Consider the following 20,617-nt stretch of genomic DNA (forward strand, 5'->3'; position numbering starts at 1 on the left):
AACCACTGTGCCATCAGGGCTCCTAAAATGAACTTTTGACTAGACTTTTTCATAATTAGAAGAAAAATACATAGTAGAAAAAGTGACCTTTTTGGTAATCATAGAGTAAGAGATAATTTTGTAATTATGTTTATATTTGCTGCACAAAAAATAGGAAGCTTTTGTCTTCACTTTTTATATTTTTTTCTGCACTTTTGCCTTTATTTTTCTCTTTGATTTCTTTACTCTGTATTAGTATTTCTGATATTCAGTTGTTTCCTCCAATGCAATAATATGGCCTTTATATAAATTAAATATTGATAATTTTTATATAGCCACATTGTCCATCAATTAAAGACTGTAAAGCCAATCATAATATAGGGAAATTATCTTGGCATCTAAAAGAGATAACGGCAAGCTGCTTTTTAGATGACATCTGGGAATAGCATAGCTCATCTAGAGGGGGAGGGGGACAGACGTCTCCCCTTCTAAAACACTATTATAGCATTGAAGCGACCTGTTCTTCACACACCCCATAGACGTTCATAGAACAGCCCAATACAAAATACCAATAGGAGGATCAGGACTCCAGAAGGGGCTCCCGTGTAACATGCACCCCGAAAGAAGTGGGGGGGGGTGTCTCTCCAATAGAGAGGAAGTGTATCTTTCAAGAGTCAGCCAAAAAGCAAATGTTCAGTTTAAATCAGTGCAAAAGGAAACATAATAGATTTACCCATCCTAACTTTGCCAATACACGGAGAATATTTCCCTTTGGCATCTATTTATTGGCATCGGTCCAGATGTTTCAGCGGCCTCTGAGGTTTCCAGGGAGAGGTTCGCAGGGAGCGCAATCGGAGGCTGGGATCGAGTCCCTCCAGCCTCCCATTCACACCGTTGTGGCTTTGCCTGTTCGAGCGCTAAAAAGAGCAACCCGAAAGCTACAGAAAACGCCGGCGGAGGGAAAAAGAATCCTCCGCTGGACGAGGGCTACTTAAAGAGCTGTGGGGCGGGGTGGGGGGGGGGACATGGGGAGGCTGTGATCGCAATGCGCGTGCCCTGCTTTTTATTTCTGGCGATTCCTGCAAAGATTGTGGAAGCCTCCGAGGGGTTGAAAATGAGCCCCTCCAAGCGCGGGACTTGCGTACTTTGGGAGAAAGAGGGAAGCGAAAGAGACGCCGAGGGATGAGGTTGATTTCAGTGATTCTTTTTAGCCTTGAAATAACAGGACTTTATAAACTTGGACAGTTTCCCTCTCATCTCTGAACAAGCAGAAAGTTCCTGGCCTGTTGCAAGAAACTGTTATTTCTCGCAACAATTAAAGGGGCAAGAATTTTTTTTTTTCCTGGAGTCCTTGCTTAAGCCACTTGTTCCTGTTAAGGTACTTCTGTTTTTCCTGGGGCTTCCGTATACTTCGTCTTGAGCGGTTGTCGTGAGTAGTTTCTGATTACTTTAAAAAAATTAATAATATGGAATTAATATGTGGCCCATCCCGTGTTCTCCCCTGCAGCCATCCACCCGCGGTCTTCTCAGCCACGCAGCCTCCGCAGGTCTTCTAGATGGGAGGATCTCAGGGGAGAATTAGCGGACAGGGAAGAGTTTGCAATGAATCTTGCCGGGATAGAAGTGCCCAATACGCGCAAAGGCGCCGTGTAAACTTACAATGATTCAGTATTTGAAGTTCACCGTTTAAAGAGGAGGGTGGATGGGTCAGTTTTCGCTTAACGTTGACTTTCCATTAATACAGCTCAAGAAGGAAGTAGCTTCCCTTTAACATCTGAATAAATCCTAACTGGTGGGATTAATTCGGGCCCTTTGGTCAGAGTTTTAGAAATCCGGAGCCTTATTAGATGTCGATGGCAGTTGGGATTTTACTGAATTGCTTCTTTCTGGGGTTTTCCGGGGTTTTGTCAGAAAACTCAGGCTGGTGGTCCAGTTGTGTTCTGAGAAGAAACCTCACCAAATCAATGAAGTAAAGGTGGGATACAGGTCCCTGTTCTTGTGTCCTTCACAGTAACTTGTTCTGTCCTAATCGGTATGAACTTGCTGGAAGGTGGCAATCAGCATGATCATCTATGCCTGATGCCTTTAGATCCTTCTGCCAATAACAGGACAGGAGGGCAAGTACAATAAAACTTTGCCCAAATGAAAAATGCCATTTAGCTGGGTGGATCTGAGGTGGTGCTAAGATGAGAAAGACACTTTTTGCATTGAAAAAAATAATATAAGCATGCTCTCCATGTTCTGATTAATCTTTTCTCCCTGATATTCCTGAACCCTTCTGGCAATCTTCAGTTTCAGAATCTGCCTCCTTGATGTTAAGACATTAACTTTTCCTCACTAGTTTATTTGCAGGTAATTTAGCTTTGGCAACACTTCCAGCAAGAATGGCCAGTGGAACCACAGTTGTCGCCCCCTCTAATGAAGCAAACATAATCCAAATGGCCCCTGGATTGCCCAGTGGTGCTTCTCAACAAGTCCAAGTAAAGGGTCCTTTGGAGAGATTCTTCAATGCTGAGCCCAAAGTGCTTGGGGTATGCATGCGTTGCTTTGAAGTCCATTAAGATTTTATTGGCTATGTAAAGACCTGTGAGCTCCATGTTGAAGTTACGGAAGTTACTTTGGCTATTGTCTGGTTCTGGAATATACTCTAGAAACCTCTTTTATTCCTGGTAGTTTCTTTTGTGTTTCTACAAAAATTCTGACTCCGATATGAAGTTTGTTTTTCTCCTTTCCCTCTGGGAAGTGCAACTGTTGGGCATTTCTCCAGAAGAACCTGGTCATAGATTGGCTGCAGCCCAAGTCGGTTGAAGTCTCTTTGTGCTTATGACCATGATTAACTTCCTGCCGAGGAGTCTGTAGTGAGAGAAATGACATTCCTCTCTCCAAGGCCCATCGTGATATTCTTGCAGTCCTTCTTCCTGACAAGAGTGGTGTCACTGTAGATCACTCTAGAATCTAGATCATAATTTGGAGTAAATGTCTGGTACATAGTGACAACGGTATCTCAAACTGTCTCTTCTCCCATGTGAGTTTTTAACCATAGGAAACCAGGCCTTGGGTCAGGGGTGAAATCTAAAAATTTTCCCTACCAGTTCTGTGGATGGGGCTTAATTGGTGGATGTGGCTTGGTGGTCAGGTGAGTGGGTGGGCATGGCCAATAATAATAAATAATAAAAATAATAAACAAAGTACACAAAACAATAAGAGGTACCAAAAACCAACTTTCACACTTTACACACACACAACACAACACAACTGACACACACACAATGTAAAAGTAGCTGCACTTGACTCAAAATGGCCCCTGCAACAAGCGGGAACCTCACACAGTCACAAAAAGCTCAAAAAACAACTTTCACACTTTTTCCACACAAAATGCCACATTCAGCTTTGTGAGATTTTGTGTGTTTGTGTAGTTAGAGTGAAACACTACAGAAACACACCAAATCTCAGAAAGCTGCACAAATATTTTATTTTATTATTTTATTTTATTTATATTTTTAGATAAAAGCAGCTAAATTTAAAACTTCCTTAACTTTAAATGTCTAAAATGTCTTTAAAAAAATAAAACTCCTAAAAAATCCCCAATTAACTATTTTTTTAAAGCTCCCTCCCCAAAAAAATAAAAAACCAGTTACTTACCAAATTGAAGGCACAAGGCAGGCAGATTGAGTTGCTCACAGATTGGATTGATTTCAAGCAGGCAGATTAAGTTGCTAGCTGATGCAATGGATTGCAGCAACTGAAGCAAGGCAGGAAAAGTGAGAGAGCCCAAAAGAAGCAGCAAGTGGGCAAGTGGGAACCGAGTGATTGGGTGGGCATGGGTAGTGGGGGAGCAGGGATTTTTGCTACCTGTTCTCCGAACTACCCACCGCCATCGCTAATGGATTGCCGATCTGGTCTGAACCCGGAGCATTTCACCCCTGCTTTGGGTCAACAACTGTACTGCAAACTTTAAAAGCCCCAGCACCTTTGAAGGGCCTTTCAAAGCTGGATAGAAAGTGATGCGTTTCCTGGTTGGTAACAAATTAGCATGTTTGTCTTTCTCAGATTCAGTGAAGGAAGTTGTCTCATTTTGTGTTTTCCTTTCGTAGGCTGTCCAAATATTGATTGGGCTGATCCATATTGGCTTTGGGGCTATCCTGCTTAGTCTCTTTCCTTCCTACTATTTTTCCATCTCTGGATTTGGAGGTTACCCCTTTTTGGGTGGGATATTGGTAAGTATGTGCACATTTTTGTTGAGTCATGCACCATGGTAGTAATGGCTAAAGAATACCTATAAAAGTCCTGTTTGCATTGGAGCCTATCTGCCTTCTCCTGAGTGCCAGATTTTTCTGATAATTTTCCCCTTTTATTTCCAGTGGACTACAATCGTTTGTTTTTCTTTTTCGTTTTCCATAGTTTATTTCTTCTGGATCACTTTGTGTAGCAGCTGCGAACCGTCCAAATCGTGGTTTGGTGAGAAACCTGCGTAGAATTTGAATTTCTTTTATGCAGCTTCTTTGTAAGCACTCAGGACTTTTTATTGTGTCAATTCTCTTCAGATACTGCTCAGTCTTAAATCAACATTTGGGAAAGAAAAAGAAACTCAAAACCCACACCCACTTTCTTCTTTGATCAACCTTTTCTTCCAAGTCCTGCTTCTATTGAAAGTTCTATATCAACAATAGAGAATGTTGAACCATCCAGAATTTGAGCCTCCCCTGGTCTCCATTTTGCAATGGGCTTCTTGCCAAGTTCCCTTCCTGATGTGCAACCTGCAATACTGCAGGTCCTATCAGTTTCATGACAAAAATGAGAGAAGCTGAGAGAGTCAATGACCATGATGTGGGTGCTTGTTCTACCAGAGCTTCCTTAGTTTCTACTAATAATGGTGCTAGTCCTGAGCAAAGGGGTGTCTTCTTGTATGCTCTAATCTTGAACCAGACCTCCAACTTTATTCCTTCTCCTCCTCCTCAACAGCGGGTCCAGTTTCAGAAGTATTCCGACATGAAAGCAACATTAGAAAGAAGCCCAGCAGGTTAGGAGTAAAAGTATGGAACAAGTGTGAGAATCCTACTGGGAATCAAAGGGAAGAGAGAGTGGTTGGTAGCCCTCCTGCACAGAACTTGCTTTCTCTCCCCTATTTCTCCTTGATTTAAATAATAATAATAATAATAATAATAATAATAATAATAATAATAATAATAATAATAATAATAATTTTATTTCTATACCGCCCTTCTCCCGAAGGACTCAGGGTGGTGTACAGACAATTTAAAAACACAGGACACAACAATGATTAAAAATTAAAATAATTAAATAGATTTGGCCGATTTAAAACCCCAAAAATTTAAAATACCCCAATTTAAAATTATGTTGATAGCCCTGCCTGGCGGAACAACAGGGTCTTCAGTGCGCAGCGAAACACCCGGAGGTCGGAGATCTTACGTATTTCCGGGGGCAGTTCATTCCACAGGGCTGGGGCTCCCACAGAGAAGGCCCTCCCCCTGGGTGTTGCCAGCCGACATAACTTGACTGACGGCACCCTGAGGAGACCCTCTCTGTGGGAAAGGACTGGTCGGTGGGAGGCTATTGGTGGCAGAAGACGGTCTCGAAGATACCCGGGTCCTATGCCATGGAGCGCTTTGAAGGTGGTAACCAACACATTGAATCGCACCCGGAAGACCACTGGGAGCCAGTGCAGTTCGCGCAGGAGAGGTGTCACGCGGGCACGAGTTGCGCCCATAACCACCCGCGTGGCCGCATTCTGGACCAGTTGGAGCCTCCGAGTGCTCTTCAAGGGGAGCCCCATGTAGAGAGCATTACAAGTTACATTAAAGTGTTTTCATGGCAACATAGAAATGTTTGTGTCTTGTAAAGGGACACAGTGTGGATTCCAGAGAAGAAAAATGATCATCTTGATAGAAAAATACTATATTCCTGACAGGGGAGGACTAAAGACAGACCAATGTTTAACTTTTCAGTATTCTTACTGCTGGCTCCAAGGGTTTCTCCATTCTCATCTCTCTAGTAGCCTCTCTGTAATAGCTAAAAGAGCATTTAACATTAACATTTAATGCTTAGAGTGCATTGTGTCCTAGAATAAACAGTGTGTGATTTCTTTAACCAAAATGTTAAGAGTGAATAATCCTTACCAGTTTTCCTGTCACTGTTAACCACCTGGCTTTCAGTAGAGGCTGACATCCAGAAACAGAAAGAAGGAATTTGATAGCGTTAGAAAAGCCCTCAAATGAATTGTGGCAGTTGCCTTTCCACTGTGGAAAACTCTGTTATTGCTGCTGTTTGATTCCTATGATCTAAGTGGATGTTGTCTGGTTTCACTACTGACTGGTTATGTGTCATTAAGCACCCACATAGAATTTCTTTGTCACTGTTTTTACCATAGTTGGGGCTAATTATTTTAGTGCTTTGTATTTAATAAGACTTATGCTAACACTGTAATTGTAATTTCTCTCCTTCTGGTGTTTTGATGTTTCAGGTGAAATGCAGTGTAGGAATGAACATCACAAGTGCTGTATTGGCATTAATTGGTATCATCCTCTATATAAGTGAGGTGGTCGTCAACGTTTCGGCATTTGACCCTAGAATTATGATCGTAAGTAAACCAACCTCTTCTTAAATTTTGGCTTCATGTGTAGAATCTAGAAGGAGATGTATGCAGCCAAGATATCCCAGACCCTTTGGCTTTTGGGTGAAATCTTTCTTTGAATAAGTCTCAGTCCCAAAGGCATGTGTTCTATTTCATTTGACTTTATATATATATATATATGTGTGTGTGTGTGTGTGCGCGCGTGTGTGTGTGTTTTCTGAGGTTTTCGTGGCTGTTTGTATGTAGGTCTTTGGTTATTCGGGTTTTCTCCCGCGTAAAATTGGAGGTGTCTTGGCAACGTTTCAACGAAGTCTCATTCGTCATCTTCAGGCTGGTGTTCTCGGCTTTGTGCTTCTAGAAGCAATGTGTGTGATCGCAGCTGTTTCTTCCTTTTAACTGCTAGTGGTGGTGTGAACTGATTGGGTCGGAGCTTGGCTGTGTTCTGATTGGGTGGAGGTGTGTTTTGATTGGTTGGGGGTTTGGCTGTGTTCTGATTGGATGGGGTTTGGCTGTGCTCTGATTGGCTGGGTGTGTGTTCTGTTTAGGTGGGGGCTTGGTTGTGCTCGGGTTAGTCTGAGTAGCAGGGGGATTTGAGCTGGTGAGCTGTGTTGCTGTTGTTTGGCTTCGTGTCCGTGGCCCTGCCATCTCTTCATGTTGGGTGTCAGTCTGCTCCATGTATGGATTGGAGGGGTTTAAAGTGGCTAATGATGCAGCTGTGGTCTGGCTTCTGGTCCGTGGTCGTGCCTGATCATCAGTGTGGGTTTGAGTCTGTTTTCTGCGTGGATGTGTGGTGGTTACATCCTATGTGGCTCTCGTGAGTGTGGGTCTGGTGTCATTCTTTGTGTTAGGGACTCGTTTGACAATAAGGGTGGGTTTCCAAATGGCTGGCAGGCGGGAGGTATCATCTCGTTTATTCATGCTGTGTGGACATTTTTCTATCTCAATGGCTTCTCTGATTATTCTGTTGTTAAAGTGTTCAGTTTTGGTGATAGTTCTGGTCTTTTTAAAGTCAATATCATGTCCTGTGGCTTTGAGGTGTTGGACCAGGGAAGAAGTTGGTTCCTCTTTTCTAACTGAGTTCTTGTGTTCTTCAATGCGTGCACTTATTCTTCTGTTGGTTTGTCGAATGTATGTGGTGGGGCAGGCGGTGCAAGGGATTTCATATACTCCGTGATTTTCTAACTCAATTTTGTCTTTGGGGTTTCTTAGGATGGTGGATATTTTTCGGTTTGTGCAGAATGCTGTCTTGATGTTGTGTTTATGGAGGATCTTGCTGATTCTGTCTGTGGTGCCTTTTATGTATGGGAGGAGGGCTTTGCCGTTTTCTTGTTCTCTGTCTTGGATTTTAGTGGGGGTTTCTTTTTGGATTAGGTTGGTGATCTTATTTCTTTGGAATCCATTGGATGTTAGTATGTTAGTGAGAGTGTGTAGTTCGGTTTTTAGGTGTTGTTCGTCAGCTAAGCGTTTTGTTCTGGAGATGAGTGTCTTGGCTGCGGAGTTGATCTGTGCTGGGTGGTGGTGTGAGAGTGCATGCAGATAGCGGTTTGTGCCCCCACCTAAAGCCCCCACCTAAACACCCACCTAAACAGAACACACACCCAGCCAATCAGAGCACAGCCAACCCCCATCCAATCAGAACACAGCCAAACCCCCATCCAATCAGAACACAGCCAAACCCCCAACCAATCAGAACACACCTCCACCCAATCAGAACACAGCCAAGCTCCCACCCAATCAGTTCACACCCCCACTGGCAGTTAAAAGGAAGAAACAGCTGTGATCACACACATTGCTCCTAGAAGCATGAAGCCGAGACCACCACCAGATGACGAATGAGACTTCGTCGAAACGTTGCCAAGACACCTCCAATTTTACACGGGAGAAAACCCGAATAACCAGACCTACATTTATATGTATGTATGTATGTATGTATGTGTATGTATATGTATATGTATATGTATATGTATATGTATATGTATATGTATATGTATATGTATATGTATATGTATATGTATATGTATATGTATATGTATATGTATGTATATATATTTGTTAAATAAGGGCAAGCAATCCTCTGGTCATCGAGGTAAAAAGTGTGTAGGAGTTTGTAGATTTCTTCTTTCTTCTCCAATTTTTGTTTTGTTTTGGGTTTTTTGGGTGGGTAGGGGGATAGATTATTTTTTAAATGGTAAATGTGTTTTAGACATATCGTTTGACTATGTCCCTGTAAACATTTGGTTGTTTTACAGTAGGGCTTGGGTGCTCACACAACACAAAGGAATGCTTGAGAATTCTATATAGCAGTGATGGCTAACCTTTTTGCCATCGTGTGCCAGAAGAGGGGGGGGCGGGGGAGGGTTGTGCGTGCACGTGCCCACGCGCATGTGTGTGCAACCCCCTCCCCCTCCCCCCCGCTCCTGGCACATGATGGCCTGGTAGGCCCGTTTTTCTTTCTTACCTGGTTCCAGATCCTCTCTGTGTATCTGGGAATGGCGAAAACAGCCTTTCCCACTCCCTTGGAGGCCCTACGGAGGCTGAAAAAGCCCATTTCCCAACTCCCAGTGGGACAGGAAGTGACATTTTTTTGCTGTCCCCAGCCTCCAGAACCACTCTAGGAGTCTCTAGGAGCCTCTCTAGGAGTCTCTAGGAGCCTCTCTAGGAGTCTCTGGAGGCTGGGGACAGGAAAAACATCACTTCCTGTCCCACCGGGAGTGGGGAAATGAGCCCTTTGAGCCTCCATAGGGCCTCCAAGGAAGTGGGAAAGGCTGTTTTCGCTGTTCCCAGATACACAGAGAGGATCTGGAGCCAGGTAAGAAAAAAAAACGGGCCCTCCCCCCCCCAGGCCCTCCAGAGGCAGGAAACAGCCTGTTTCCCTACTTCTGGTGGGCCCAGAAGGCCCGAAAATCAGCTGGCCGGCCCGCGCATGCGCCCCAGAGCTGAGCTGGCGTGCCCACTAATATGGCTCCGCGTGCCACCTGTGGCACGCGTGCCATAGGTTCGCCATCACGGCTATATAGCATAGAATACAGCTGCACATGTTGAAATCAATACCAGGTTTTCCTGCCACCCCCACCTCCTCATCCCTTCTGTGCATTTTCCACCCAGTTTTAAAAAATAGAAATTTAGGTAAGTTCTGAAGTGTGGACAGTTTAGAACCACACCGATACCTGGAATCAATGGCTTGAATTTTTAGCATTTTGTAAAGTCCTGTCCTTTGCTTTCTTATGAGTGTTAAATCATAATAGTATCACATCCAAGGCTTTTCTCCTTTCCAGCCTGACAGATGATTGGAAAGAAGTTGGGTAAAGAAAATAGATCTTGCTGCATCCTTCTTGAGAAGGGGAAACAATATATGTTAGACTGGCTGAATCTAATCATTAGCTGTACTAGTATAAAACTAGTCTTTTCCTCTCCTCTTATTCTGACCCTTTCCAACCACAGCCAAAGTAGATTTCCCTTCCCCCATTATCTTGGAGAGAAAGTCAGGTGACCAAGAGCAGATATGTTAGGACAGTGGGGAGGCCTGTCGCTTTTCCTTTTTGGACTCGCCAGTCTTAACCATTTCTCTTTCTCCTTCTCCCTTCAGCACTTTGTTTCCTGAGGTTTCCTATCCATTCCCCCTCTCTCCTCCATCATCCCAAAGGTGGTTCTCAAGAGGCAACTGCACTTTCTTGTTTTCCTGTGGAGACACTTCGTTTCACATCCAAGAAGCCTCTTTAACTCCAACTAGATGGTGGCCTCAACAACTCTCTAAAAGGATGGAAGTGACCAGCTGTCTGCAAGGAATATAAATTTTTCCATTCCACACCATCCAGTCAGAGGTGAAGAAGCTTCTTAGATGAGAAGTGAAACGTCTCCACAGAAAAACAAGAAAGTCCAGCTTCCTCTTGAAAAAGCACCTTTGGGACAACCATGACCTGGATGACTGTGAATCTCTCTAGATATTCTTCTCCATTACTTCTTTTCAGGCAACAGGAAAACAGACCCCCCCCCCAAATTTCTTATTGGGAAATGGAGGGCAAGCAAATTACATCTTTTACTTTGACAGTGAGGTGGGCGGTATCTGCATTTGATAAATAAGTACAATAAATCTATTTGTAGTACGGTTTAATCTCTCTGCCCATCCCTGGCAGAGAAGATGACTTCAGCTAGTCTGCTTCAGATCTTCTGTCTTGCAGGATACATCTAATGAGCTGTTTTCCTCTTTTCAGAACATTAGTAGTGCTCCTGCTATCAGTACCCATTGTCTTTTCATATGTATCTATTTTACCTTAAATTTAACTTGAGAGATGCACAAACTGAGGGTAGAAGGAAGGTACGGTACAGCAGACACCCCAATTCTGTTGTAGTACCCTGAATGATGGTTGTTTTCCTTATTGACTGATGATATGCTGAAAATGGATGGCAGCAAAGTCAGAGGAGAAAACCAGTCTGTAACAGGTGGGGTTTTTAGAAGCCAGGGCAACAGCATTCAAGAGTAAATCAGAACAGGTGCAATAATGGGCAGGAAAGGGACTGGCAATAGGGACTAGGGATTTGATGCCTTCATTATTTATGGTGTTGACTGAAGGGTAAATTATGCACACCAGTTTGGAAACAAGGCTCTTCCAAAGCAACAGGTGCAAATCAGATTTTATTTGAATGATTATAAGTGGTCCAGGGAAACAGGAATGGAGATGGTATATTTTCCAAATAAGGAAAATGTGCAGGTGCAGAATGAATTAGTTTGCTTTCACTGCTGTGGGTTCTGTCCCTTGTGACTTTTGGGGTAATTCAGGAGAACATACACCCAAAATGTTCTAATGTGTTTGGGTCATCATAACCTGAACACCTTGTTATGGGGTACATGTTCCTTTAAATAAGGAAGGAATTGGAGGTAAGCAAAAGAAAGCATATTTCACTGACATGCAAAGCTAGAATGATCACTGGGTACATGGCCAGCAGAATGCCAAAGAACCTAAAATTAGGAAAGATTTCTAAAGTTTTTGTTTGTTTGTTTGTTTTGTTTGTTTATTTTTTAAAAAACTGTTTAATAAAAATTATTTTTTTAAAAAAAGATTATGGGTTAAATATGCTTAGAACATAAGAATAAGAATGATAAAGTAACGTACATATTACTATGGCCTACACATCTGGGAGGTAACTTTTGACAGTACTATGGGATGTCCTTGCCATTGTCTGACCTAGAGCCTCCAACTTCCACATTCCTCCAAGGACTCCAATCTGACCTTCTCCTGCTAACACTATGTCCACCGTCTAGCATGATCAATATCCTTTAGCCGGTTTTGTTTCATTTCATTGAGGGCCGCATCAGAGTTGTGTTTGACCTCAGGGAGCAGGGTGGGGATGGCCAACTCGACGTCACTCATATTGGGGGCACCTCTGGTAGCCTGAGCGCTCTGCCAGTGAAAATGGGCTCCGGAGCTCCATTTTTGGCTGCTATGGCCTCCTGCAATCCTCTGTCAGTGAAAACGGGAGCTTGGGAGGCCCTCAGACAGCTCGTGTGAGCTCCATTTTACTGGCAAAGGCATTGTGGGCTAGTCCTTTGTTGTTTCCAGGGCAGTCCCACGGGCCAGATCTAAGCATCCCATGGGCTGGATCCGGCCCGCAGGCTTTAAGTTTGACACCCCTGATTTAGACTGAGAATTGGATTGTTCTTCTCTGCTTCATCCTACATGAATCAGAGGTGGGTTTCAGCAGGTTCTGACAAGTTCTGGAGAACCGGTAGCGGAAATTTTGAGTAGTTCGGAGAACTGGTAGTAAAAATTCTGATTGATCCCGCCCCCAACTATTCTCTGCCTCCTCCCAAGTCCCAGCTGATCGGGAGGAAATGGGGATTTTGCAGTAACCTTCCCCTGGATTGAGGTGGGAATGGAGATTTTACAGTATCCTTCCCCTGCCACGCCCAACAAGCAATGCCCACCAAGCCATGCCACACCAACCAAGCCACACCCATAGAACCAGAAGTAAAAAATTTGACACCCACCACTGACATGAATAGTATTTTGTGGTGCATAAAGAAGAAACAAAGCTCAGGTGAAATACCTGCTACTGTGCAATGATTTAACTTTATGTATGGGTCTGAAATAAGGCTGATCCCCACTTGATTCTCAGTGATATCTGGAATTTCCCCTTAGAACGCTGCAAAACATAAGAGATGCTAATAATGTTCCCTGATGCAGTTTTCTCATATCACACAGGCTGTACAGGCAGTCTTCAACTGAATGAACAATGATTCATTTAGTGACCATTCAGAGTTTCAATGGCACTCAAAGCTATGACCACTCCTTGCTTTTACGACCTTTGCAGCATCCCCACAGTCACATGAGCAATTTATTTAGGACAGTTGCAGCATCCCCTTTGCGACTTTCCCAGCCAGCTTCTGATCAGCAAAGGCAGTGGAGGGTGGGGAAGGTGGATTCACTTAACAACCATATGATTCTCTTAACTGCACCATTTTGCTTAACAATAGTGGCAGAAAAGGTAAAATTACGCAACGACTCACTTAACAATCACTTTGTTTAGCAGTGGAAAATATGGTCCCAATTGTGGTTCTAAGTCGAGGATTACCTGTACAGTGTCTTTGTTTTTCCCAATACAGTTGTTCCTCCCAGTGTTTCACAAGGAAGCAGCTGAGAGTCCCTTTTAATGGTGTGACTGTAACTCATAAAATAAAATAAAATATACTGCTCAAAAAAATAAAGGGAACACAAGCAGAAGACATCCGAGATCTGAATGAATGAAATAGCCTTATTAAATACTTTGTTCTTTACATACAGTAGTTTATACACTGCTCAAACAACTAAAGGGAACACAAAACTACTGTATGTAACGAACAAAGTATTTAATAAGGCTATTTCATTCATTCAGATCTCGGATGTCTTCTGCTTGTGTTCCCTTTATGTTTTTTGAGCAGTGTAGATACCATTACATTAATTTCTTAGGTTACAACTATATTTCCACTTGTCTTCTTACTCTACAGGGTTTCGGTTGTGGCCTCTCTGTTGTGCTGTTCTTCTTCAGCATGCTGGAATTTTGCATCGCTGTTTCATTGGCTCATTTCGGCTGCCAGGCAACTTGCCATAGTGATGCCCAGGTAAATATTTGATACTTTGATAATAGCTTTAGCAGTTCTCATTGTTAAAGAATGTAAAGAAGATTGTCCATTTTTGTTCTTTATATTTGCACTTCACCTAACCTGACTTTTTGCTGCTTTCTTTGCTATTACCCTGAACAATAGGTGACATTGGTTACTCGGCTTACCCAGTAACCTTTATAACTTAGAAAGGTTTGAATTGTGATCTAACATCTTGTGATTTATTTGCTTCTGCATATGAAAAATTAGATACGTGAATTTTTCCCAGCTTCTGTTTTGCTAGAGAGTGAATGTCATGAATACAACACAGTTTGTGTGGTCTCTTTATAATTCAGTGCTGCAGGATTTGATGTCTCAATTTTAGAGGGCTCAGTTCTAAATATAGTTATTTTAGTAGTATGACTACATTAATTTAAAGTATCTGTCACTTGATCACATTTTCTCTCAATGCTACTATTTTTAAAAAAGTCTTTTTCATTTTTAAAAAATAACATTATTTTTAATTCTCAAACAGCTGAATACATGATTACCATATGCTACCTAAGGTCTCCAAATATAGATGTGATAATAAAGAGATTCTAACAGCACTATTATAAAGGCCTTTGAAAAAAAATCAGTTGGAAACAATTGAATTACCAACCACGTACCTACATTCTGAATTGGCAAGTTTGGTGATGGGTGGGAAAGCCATGCCCGTCCCTTGTTCGGCAGAAATGACAATTAGCTTCCTTTTGTACCAATGAGAAACATACTCTCAACCTTTCAGAAATGCTTTAGATCAGGGATGGCAAACCTTTTCTGCGCTGAGTGCCCAAACCAGAATGTGCTTGTGTGTGCATGCAGGCACGCGTGTACACCACAGTTCCAGAGACCCGAAGACCAGCTGGCTCCGGCACGCACGAAGACCCGCTGGCCAGCACTCATGTGCGTGTCGGAAACCCAAAGACCAGGTGGCTGACGCATGCATGTGCACCGACCAACTGGTCTTTGGGTTTCCAGTGCTCCAGCACTCGCAAAGACTAGCTGGCTGGTGCACATGCTCACCAGGGCTCTGTGCGCCACCTCTGGCACGCTTGCCACAGGTTCACCATCACGACTTTCGATTAATTTGAGAGGGTGAAAATGGGACAGAACAAAGACTGAAAGGGGTAAATATGATTGGACCTGACAAAACAGAAAAACTCTAAAAATATTGTAGGCAGCTACACCAGCATACAGAGATGCCTGTCTTGGGGTCCATGGTGCTCTCTACCTTGGTTCTTTTCTCACAGATGTTTCATTACTCAAACTAGGTAACATCATCAGTGCAAGTTTATTATTTGGGTAGTAAAACATCTGCAAAGAAACAACCAAGCTCAGAGAGAATCAAGGTCCTCTTATTTCACTCCTGAATATTTTTCTTTATTGGTACCTGTATCAGTTCATAGCACTGCCAATTGAAGCAATTTCAGAAACCAAAATAATAACCTCCCCTAGAGGGAAATGCATCTTCTTCTTGGTGCTAGCTTTATTTTAGAAGGGCATCTATTCCATACAGAGAACACTCACTGGGGTGGTGGGGTTGTCTTCCTATCAGACCTGTTGATTGGTAGGTGGGAGATCCTGAGCAGAATGTGGGCATAAAGCTGGCAGATTCGATCAGGAAAAGTTACTTAAATGCCCATCATTTGCCTATTAATTTATAGTTTTAAAGAATTCTCTATCAGGACTTTGAGCTACAAGGATTTCAGCCTGTTGGTGAGACTGCCAATATCACAGTTAAAATACACACAACTGGAGAATCTATTCCCCCTACCTAGAGCAGGGGTGTCAAACTCAAGGCCCAGGGGCCAGATTTGGCCTGCAGGTAGCTTAGATTTGGCCCATGGGGCTGCCCTGGAAACAGCAAAGGACCGGCCCACGGATGACCGCCAGTGCTCCATTTTTGCTGGCAGAGGGTTGCAGGATGTCGTCACAGCTGTAAATGGAGTTCGGGAGCCCGTTTTCGCTGCCAGAGTGCTCAGGCCGCTACAGGCGCCCCAACACTAGTGACGTCGAGCTGGCCATGCCCATCCTGGCTCCCCGAGGTCAACTACTACCCTGATGCGGCACTCAATGAAATAGAGTTTGATATCCCCAGAATAACAGATGCGTCTCTGAGTATTTTTTGTATTGAGTATTCTTTTCTGTTACAGTAAACCATGGTTTTTGTGCCTTACCAAGTCATCGGAGATGGAGAAGTTACAGCTGAACCAAATCCACCTCCTCCACCCACCAATTTATGATAACGTGTTTACCAAATCTCAGTAAAACAAGAGCACCAGGAAGGAAATGTGAGAAGAGTTGCAACAGAGGTTTCAGGAACAGCAATGCATTTACTTTATTTTCTCCAGCTTGCTTGTTTATTTTTCAATTACAGCCTTTAAACACCAAATTAAATGGTGGCAAATTTAAAAATTGTTCGGTTTTACTTAATAGTTATAACACTAGAAACAAGAATTCATTGGCATATTCATGAGGAAGTACACTCCCTGCAGTGGATGATGGAGGCTGTTTATTACTCTCTTCTTTATACCTACCCTCTGGAATCAGCTGCCCCCAGAGATAAGGAGAATCCAAGACCTCGGTGCCTTCCGCCGTGCCCTTAAAACTTTCTTTTTCCAGCAAGACGGGCTGGCTTAAAAAAATTTTTTTAAAATGTTTTTTAATTGGTTTGTCACTTTTTAAATTATGGGGCCAAATAGATATATATTCTTTTAATTGTTTTTAATGTTTGTATTTTATGTTTCTTATTTGTGGCTGTACACCGCCCTGATTCCTCCGGGAGAAGGGTGGTATATAAATTCGAAATAAATAAATAAAATAAATAAATAAATAAATACTACCTGCATGAGCTAGAAAGAGGACTGTGTAAATATGTACAGACTTCTCACATGCTGGACATAAACTCTTTCAACTTCTTCCCTCAAGATGACGCTATAGGGCATTGCACACCAAAACAACTAGACACAAAGGTAGTGTCAGGTTTCGGTGTCGTCTCAAATAAATTGCATTTCCAAACAAATAGTCTTTGATGAAATCTTTCATTTACTAAGCCTGACAATCTGTTCCCCGACTCCATTGTAGCCAACACTGACTTCCTGACCCCAAACCTTCCCTTTCCGTTCCCCAATTCTCTGTGTCTCATTGGTCATCTTCCAAATCACTCTCCCCATATCTACTACTTCAGGTCCCAGGAATGTCCCCCCTCCCATCCCATCTCCTAGGGGATATTATCTTCAGGGAAAATAAGTAGGCGAAAAGTCAAGCGTCTTCTTGCCAGCTGCCCCCTCTTCTCCTCCTTATGTCAGCACTGGAACGAATGTAGTTTGGAGTGGTGACAGGTAGTTTTTCCTCCCATGCCATCACTCTGCTAAACAACTAATTCCCACAACACTGTCAAACTACCTAGTAGAGCTCTATTACTATTATCCTGCTCATCTTTCCTATTACCTACTGTGTTTCCCTGAAAATAAGATCCGGTCTTCTTTTCTTGGCTGTTCCAAAATAAGCAGTAAGGAACTTCTGGTTGGCGTCGCTGGGACACAGACGGGGAAATGGCGAGCTCCGCTGAGCCCTGCCAAATCCCCTCTGCTAAGCTGCCGTCGATAGGTCTGCGGACCTCCCCTGTCTTGTAGGGACAGGGGAACAAGAAGGAACGCCTTGGGCGGCCGAGAGGAACAGGCAGGTTCCTCGGGGCCGGAGGCTTCTCCTTCACGCCAGCAGCAGCGGGACGGCAGCCATTGTGGCTGCCCTGAAACTGCGGCAACTGGGAACAAGGATTGTGCTGGAGGAAGAAGATGAAGAAAGAGCAAAAATCAAGAAGCCGGGTGAGTGACACCAACCCAGGCAATAACGTACCTATTTAGAATTATTGGAAAATAAGACCCCAAAATTAAAAGCAGCTGTTGGACTGCGGGGCTTAAAGATTGAAAAGGAAAAAAAAATGGGTAAAAGACCCAAATTGAATTTTGTTGCAGTAAACTTAAACTGGATGATTTGGTATTAATAAATTTCTGAAATTTGACTGTGCCTTTAACTGGAGTGGAGAGGAGAAATAGATATTCCTGAGAATTAATGCCTCTAAAAGAAAATGAAGCTAATGAAGATAGAGAAATAGCCATGGAGTCTGCAGTGATTTAAACAGAGAAGTGGATTAAAGAGAATTCCCTTTCTGGGTGGAAAAGAAACATGTTAATTGGCTTTTTACCTTGGATTACTTGAAATTAATATTGGATATAAGGATTTTGGAGATTCCTACTCTGTCCCAGATGATTTTAAGAAAGAAGAAAGAAGAAAGAAAGAACATTTTGGATTTTAACAATGGAGACTGACAAAACTAGGTGTGGCGTAGTTAACAAAGACAGGAAGCTGATGCATTACACTAGGATCAGACATTTTAAAAGTCTTAAAGGGACATACAGAAATTTTTTACTTTGAACTGATGAACCTTGAAATAGAGCACTTTGGACAGAGAGGAAAAGGAAGAAAAGGAAGAATTAAAGTGGATAAATTTAAATGTGACTAACTGAAATGTAAAGTTTAAGAGCCTATGTATATATGATAAAGTTTAAAAGCCTAGGTATATATGATTTTTGGATAAAAACAGGAAGGGTTGTGAAATAATAAAAATAGAAAATAAGAGGTGGCTATTAAAATAGTGGATGATATCAAGGGGATAAAAATAATAAAAAATGTACTGTTTGATGTAATATGTTTTAATTTTAACTTGCAAACAAATGTTAAACTGATGAATAAGGATTGATTGAACAAAATACAAGATACACAGATGCTAGTAATTGAATTAAGGTAATACAAATTGGAAATGATGACTATTATGACATATACTGAGATTTAAATTGAAAGAGCAGGATGGAAAAATGATATAAAACAGATAATTATATTACAGTTAAAATGTGTGGGATGGATACCAACTAGATAAGAGTTTGAGACTCAGTGGAAATACGTTGGAAATTAATTCAAAATGCTGGAAACAGCCAAACAAATAGGAGGAGAGTTGGCGGAGACTATGCTGGTAATCAGCCAAACAATGGAGGGAGTTAAGGAGGAGACTGCTGGAAATCAGCTCACAAAATGCTGGAAACAGTCAAACAAATAGGAGGAGAGTTGGAGGAGATTGAGGAACTATTCTAAAATCAACTAAATAGTTGGTGTTTTGGAGGGGATCAAGGTGAGAATTAATCAAATAGAATAAGCTGGAAGATAGTTAAATATTAGAGGGAGATATAGTGGAAAATATATTAGAAAATGGATTAAATAAAATATGCCTTTGAGAGAAATCTGTGTAATATGTAAACTGGGAGGAAAAAAAAAACCTAAGGTAAACTAATTTGAGGATAAGGGTCAAAGGATTAAAATTAGATAAAATGTTGTTTTATAAAATACAATAAAAATGGAGTGGTATTGAATTGAAACTAAGAATAAATGGTGATAAAATTGTAAGGTAAACACTTAATAAGAGGTTAGAATATTGTAAAAATTATTTTGATATGACTTGTATAAGATATAAGGTAAAGAAGAATAAAGATATGTTTAGAATTGTTATGCAGATGTAAAAATGAATGAAAGTGAATTTGAAACTAATTTTGGATAGATATAATGAATTTATATAGATGAAAATGTGAAATTTGAGGTAAAATTGTTTTTTTTCTTAAGTTTTGAATTTCTTTTTTATCTTCTTTTTTTTCTTTTTTTGTTTACTTATAAAAGATGTAATGGAAATTGTGAATTGAGCTTGTGAAAGGAATGTAAACGTGGTAACCATCTATGACCGGATCGAGATTTTTACTCTTGAAAGTTATGTTTTTATGTTTAAATTTGAAAAAATAAATAAAAAATATTTACCCCCCCCCCAAAAAAAGCATTAGGGCTTATTTTCAGGGAAACACAATTTCAGGGTGATCAGCCTGGCTAGGCATCCCACCCTCGGTGTGCGCACAAGAGGCAGCAGGCGTGTAGGGACCGATGGTCTAGATTGCATGCCACCCCCACCCCCCTTTGTCTCTGCCTGCTGCTTGGACAAATAATCAACTGATCTGTCCTGTGCCTGCACGTGCTCGCCACCTCCTCTGCTAGCCACACACCTAGAGATGGGCCTCCTTCCCTCTCTCCCTCTCTGTTTTTCTTTCTCTCCATCTCTCTCTCTCTCTTCCCTGGGGGAGGGAAGGAACCCCTCAACTGGTGCTGGGTGGGAGAAATCTGATGCCTGGAGGCCAATGAGCTGTGCACCGAAGACCAGCTGGCCACCAGGGAGGCGAGCCAATCCTGCGATCTCCCCAAAAATAACACATCTCTTGTCACTTGAAACTTGAAGAGTCAAGGCAGTCCTTGCCTTTCGCCACTTTAGGCTCAGAGCTGTAAGCCGCATCCGGAAAGCACTGTGGCGGAGAGAAGCGGCTGGGGTCAACCATAGCTTTGCTCTCCATTGCAGCTAGGAATGTCAAATATGAGAATGAACGTTTGTGTTGTAGCCGCTGGAGCTACTAAATAGGCACTGAAGCTAAGTGTCAGGGTTCCAAGTAACACCCCCCAACAGAATCAAAACTCAGAGGCAGGCATATTCCTCAAAGTACAGATTTATTAGGTATGTCATATTGGCACATCTGGGGAAACCCAACTCTAAAGCTCCTTGAGTTTCCCCCTAGTTAAAAATACATTTTTCCTCCTGCCCATGCAGACCATCACATGGCCCAATCAGGTCACAACCCAAAATTTATCCGACTCACGTCCCGCCTCCTCAAACCTGGTGGGATCATCCTTGGTTCTCAGAGGAAAGAATTTTATTTTGGTTACAAAGCCCTTGCTATCTCTACTTCCCCCCTCCCATTCTCACAGCTCGCCCAGTGTCCACTGTGGCAGCCCTGAAAATGCCAAGGAAAATGGCTCCAGGGCTGACAGGATGCTCTCCCTTA

At 42.3% G+C, this 20,617-nt stretch overlaps 1 protein-coding gene across 3 annotated transcripts; it reads left to right on the plus strand.

The window, feature by feature from the left end:
* Positions 1-1,044: 1,044 nt before the first annotated feature.
* Positions 1,045-16,710, plus strand: LOC117667070 (membrane-spanning 4-domains subfamily A member 8-like). 3 transcript variants are annotated; one of them, XM_034420244.3, is made up of 7 exons: positions 1,045-1,357; positions 2,321-2,510; positions 4,074-4,196; positions 4,381-4,437; positions 6,461-6,577; positions 13,554-13,667; positions 15,842-16,710. In XM_034420244.3, the coding sequence occupies exons 2-7, from the start codon at positions 2,364-2,366 to the stop codon at positions 15,842-15,844; spliced, it is 561 nt and encodes a 186-aa protein (XP_034276135.2). In that variant the 5' UTR covers positions 1,045-1,357; positions 2,321-2,363; the 3' UTR covers positions 15,845-16,710. The 3 variants fall into 3 exon arrangements, with proteins under 3 accessions (XP_034276135.2, XP_087737633.1, XP_087737634.1); XM_087881507.1 differs by having other exon boundaries at positions 1,337-1,408; positions 15,842-16,541; XM_087881508.1 differs by lacking the exon at positions 1,045-1,357 and having other exon boundaries at positions 2,264-2,510; positions 15,842-16,541.
* Positions 16,711-20,617: the final 3,907 nt, after the last annotated feature.

This window comes from Pantherophis guttatus, chromosome 1 (genome assembly GCF_059756535.1).
Source record: "Pantherophis guttatus breed Tessera chromosome 1, ASM5975653v1, whole genome shotgun sequence".
Taxonomy (NCBI): Eukaryota; Metazoa; Chordata; class Lepidosauria; order Squamata; family Colubridae; genus Pantherophis; species Pantherophis guttatus.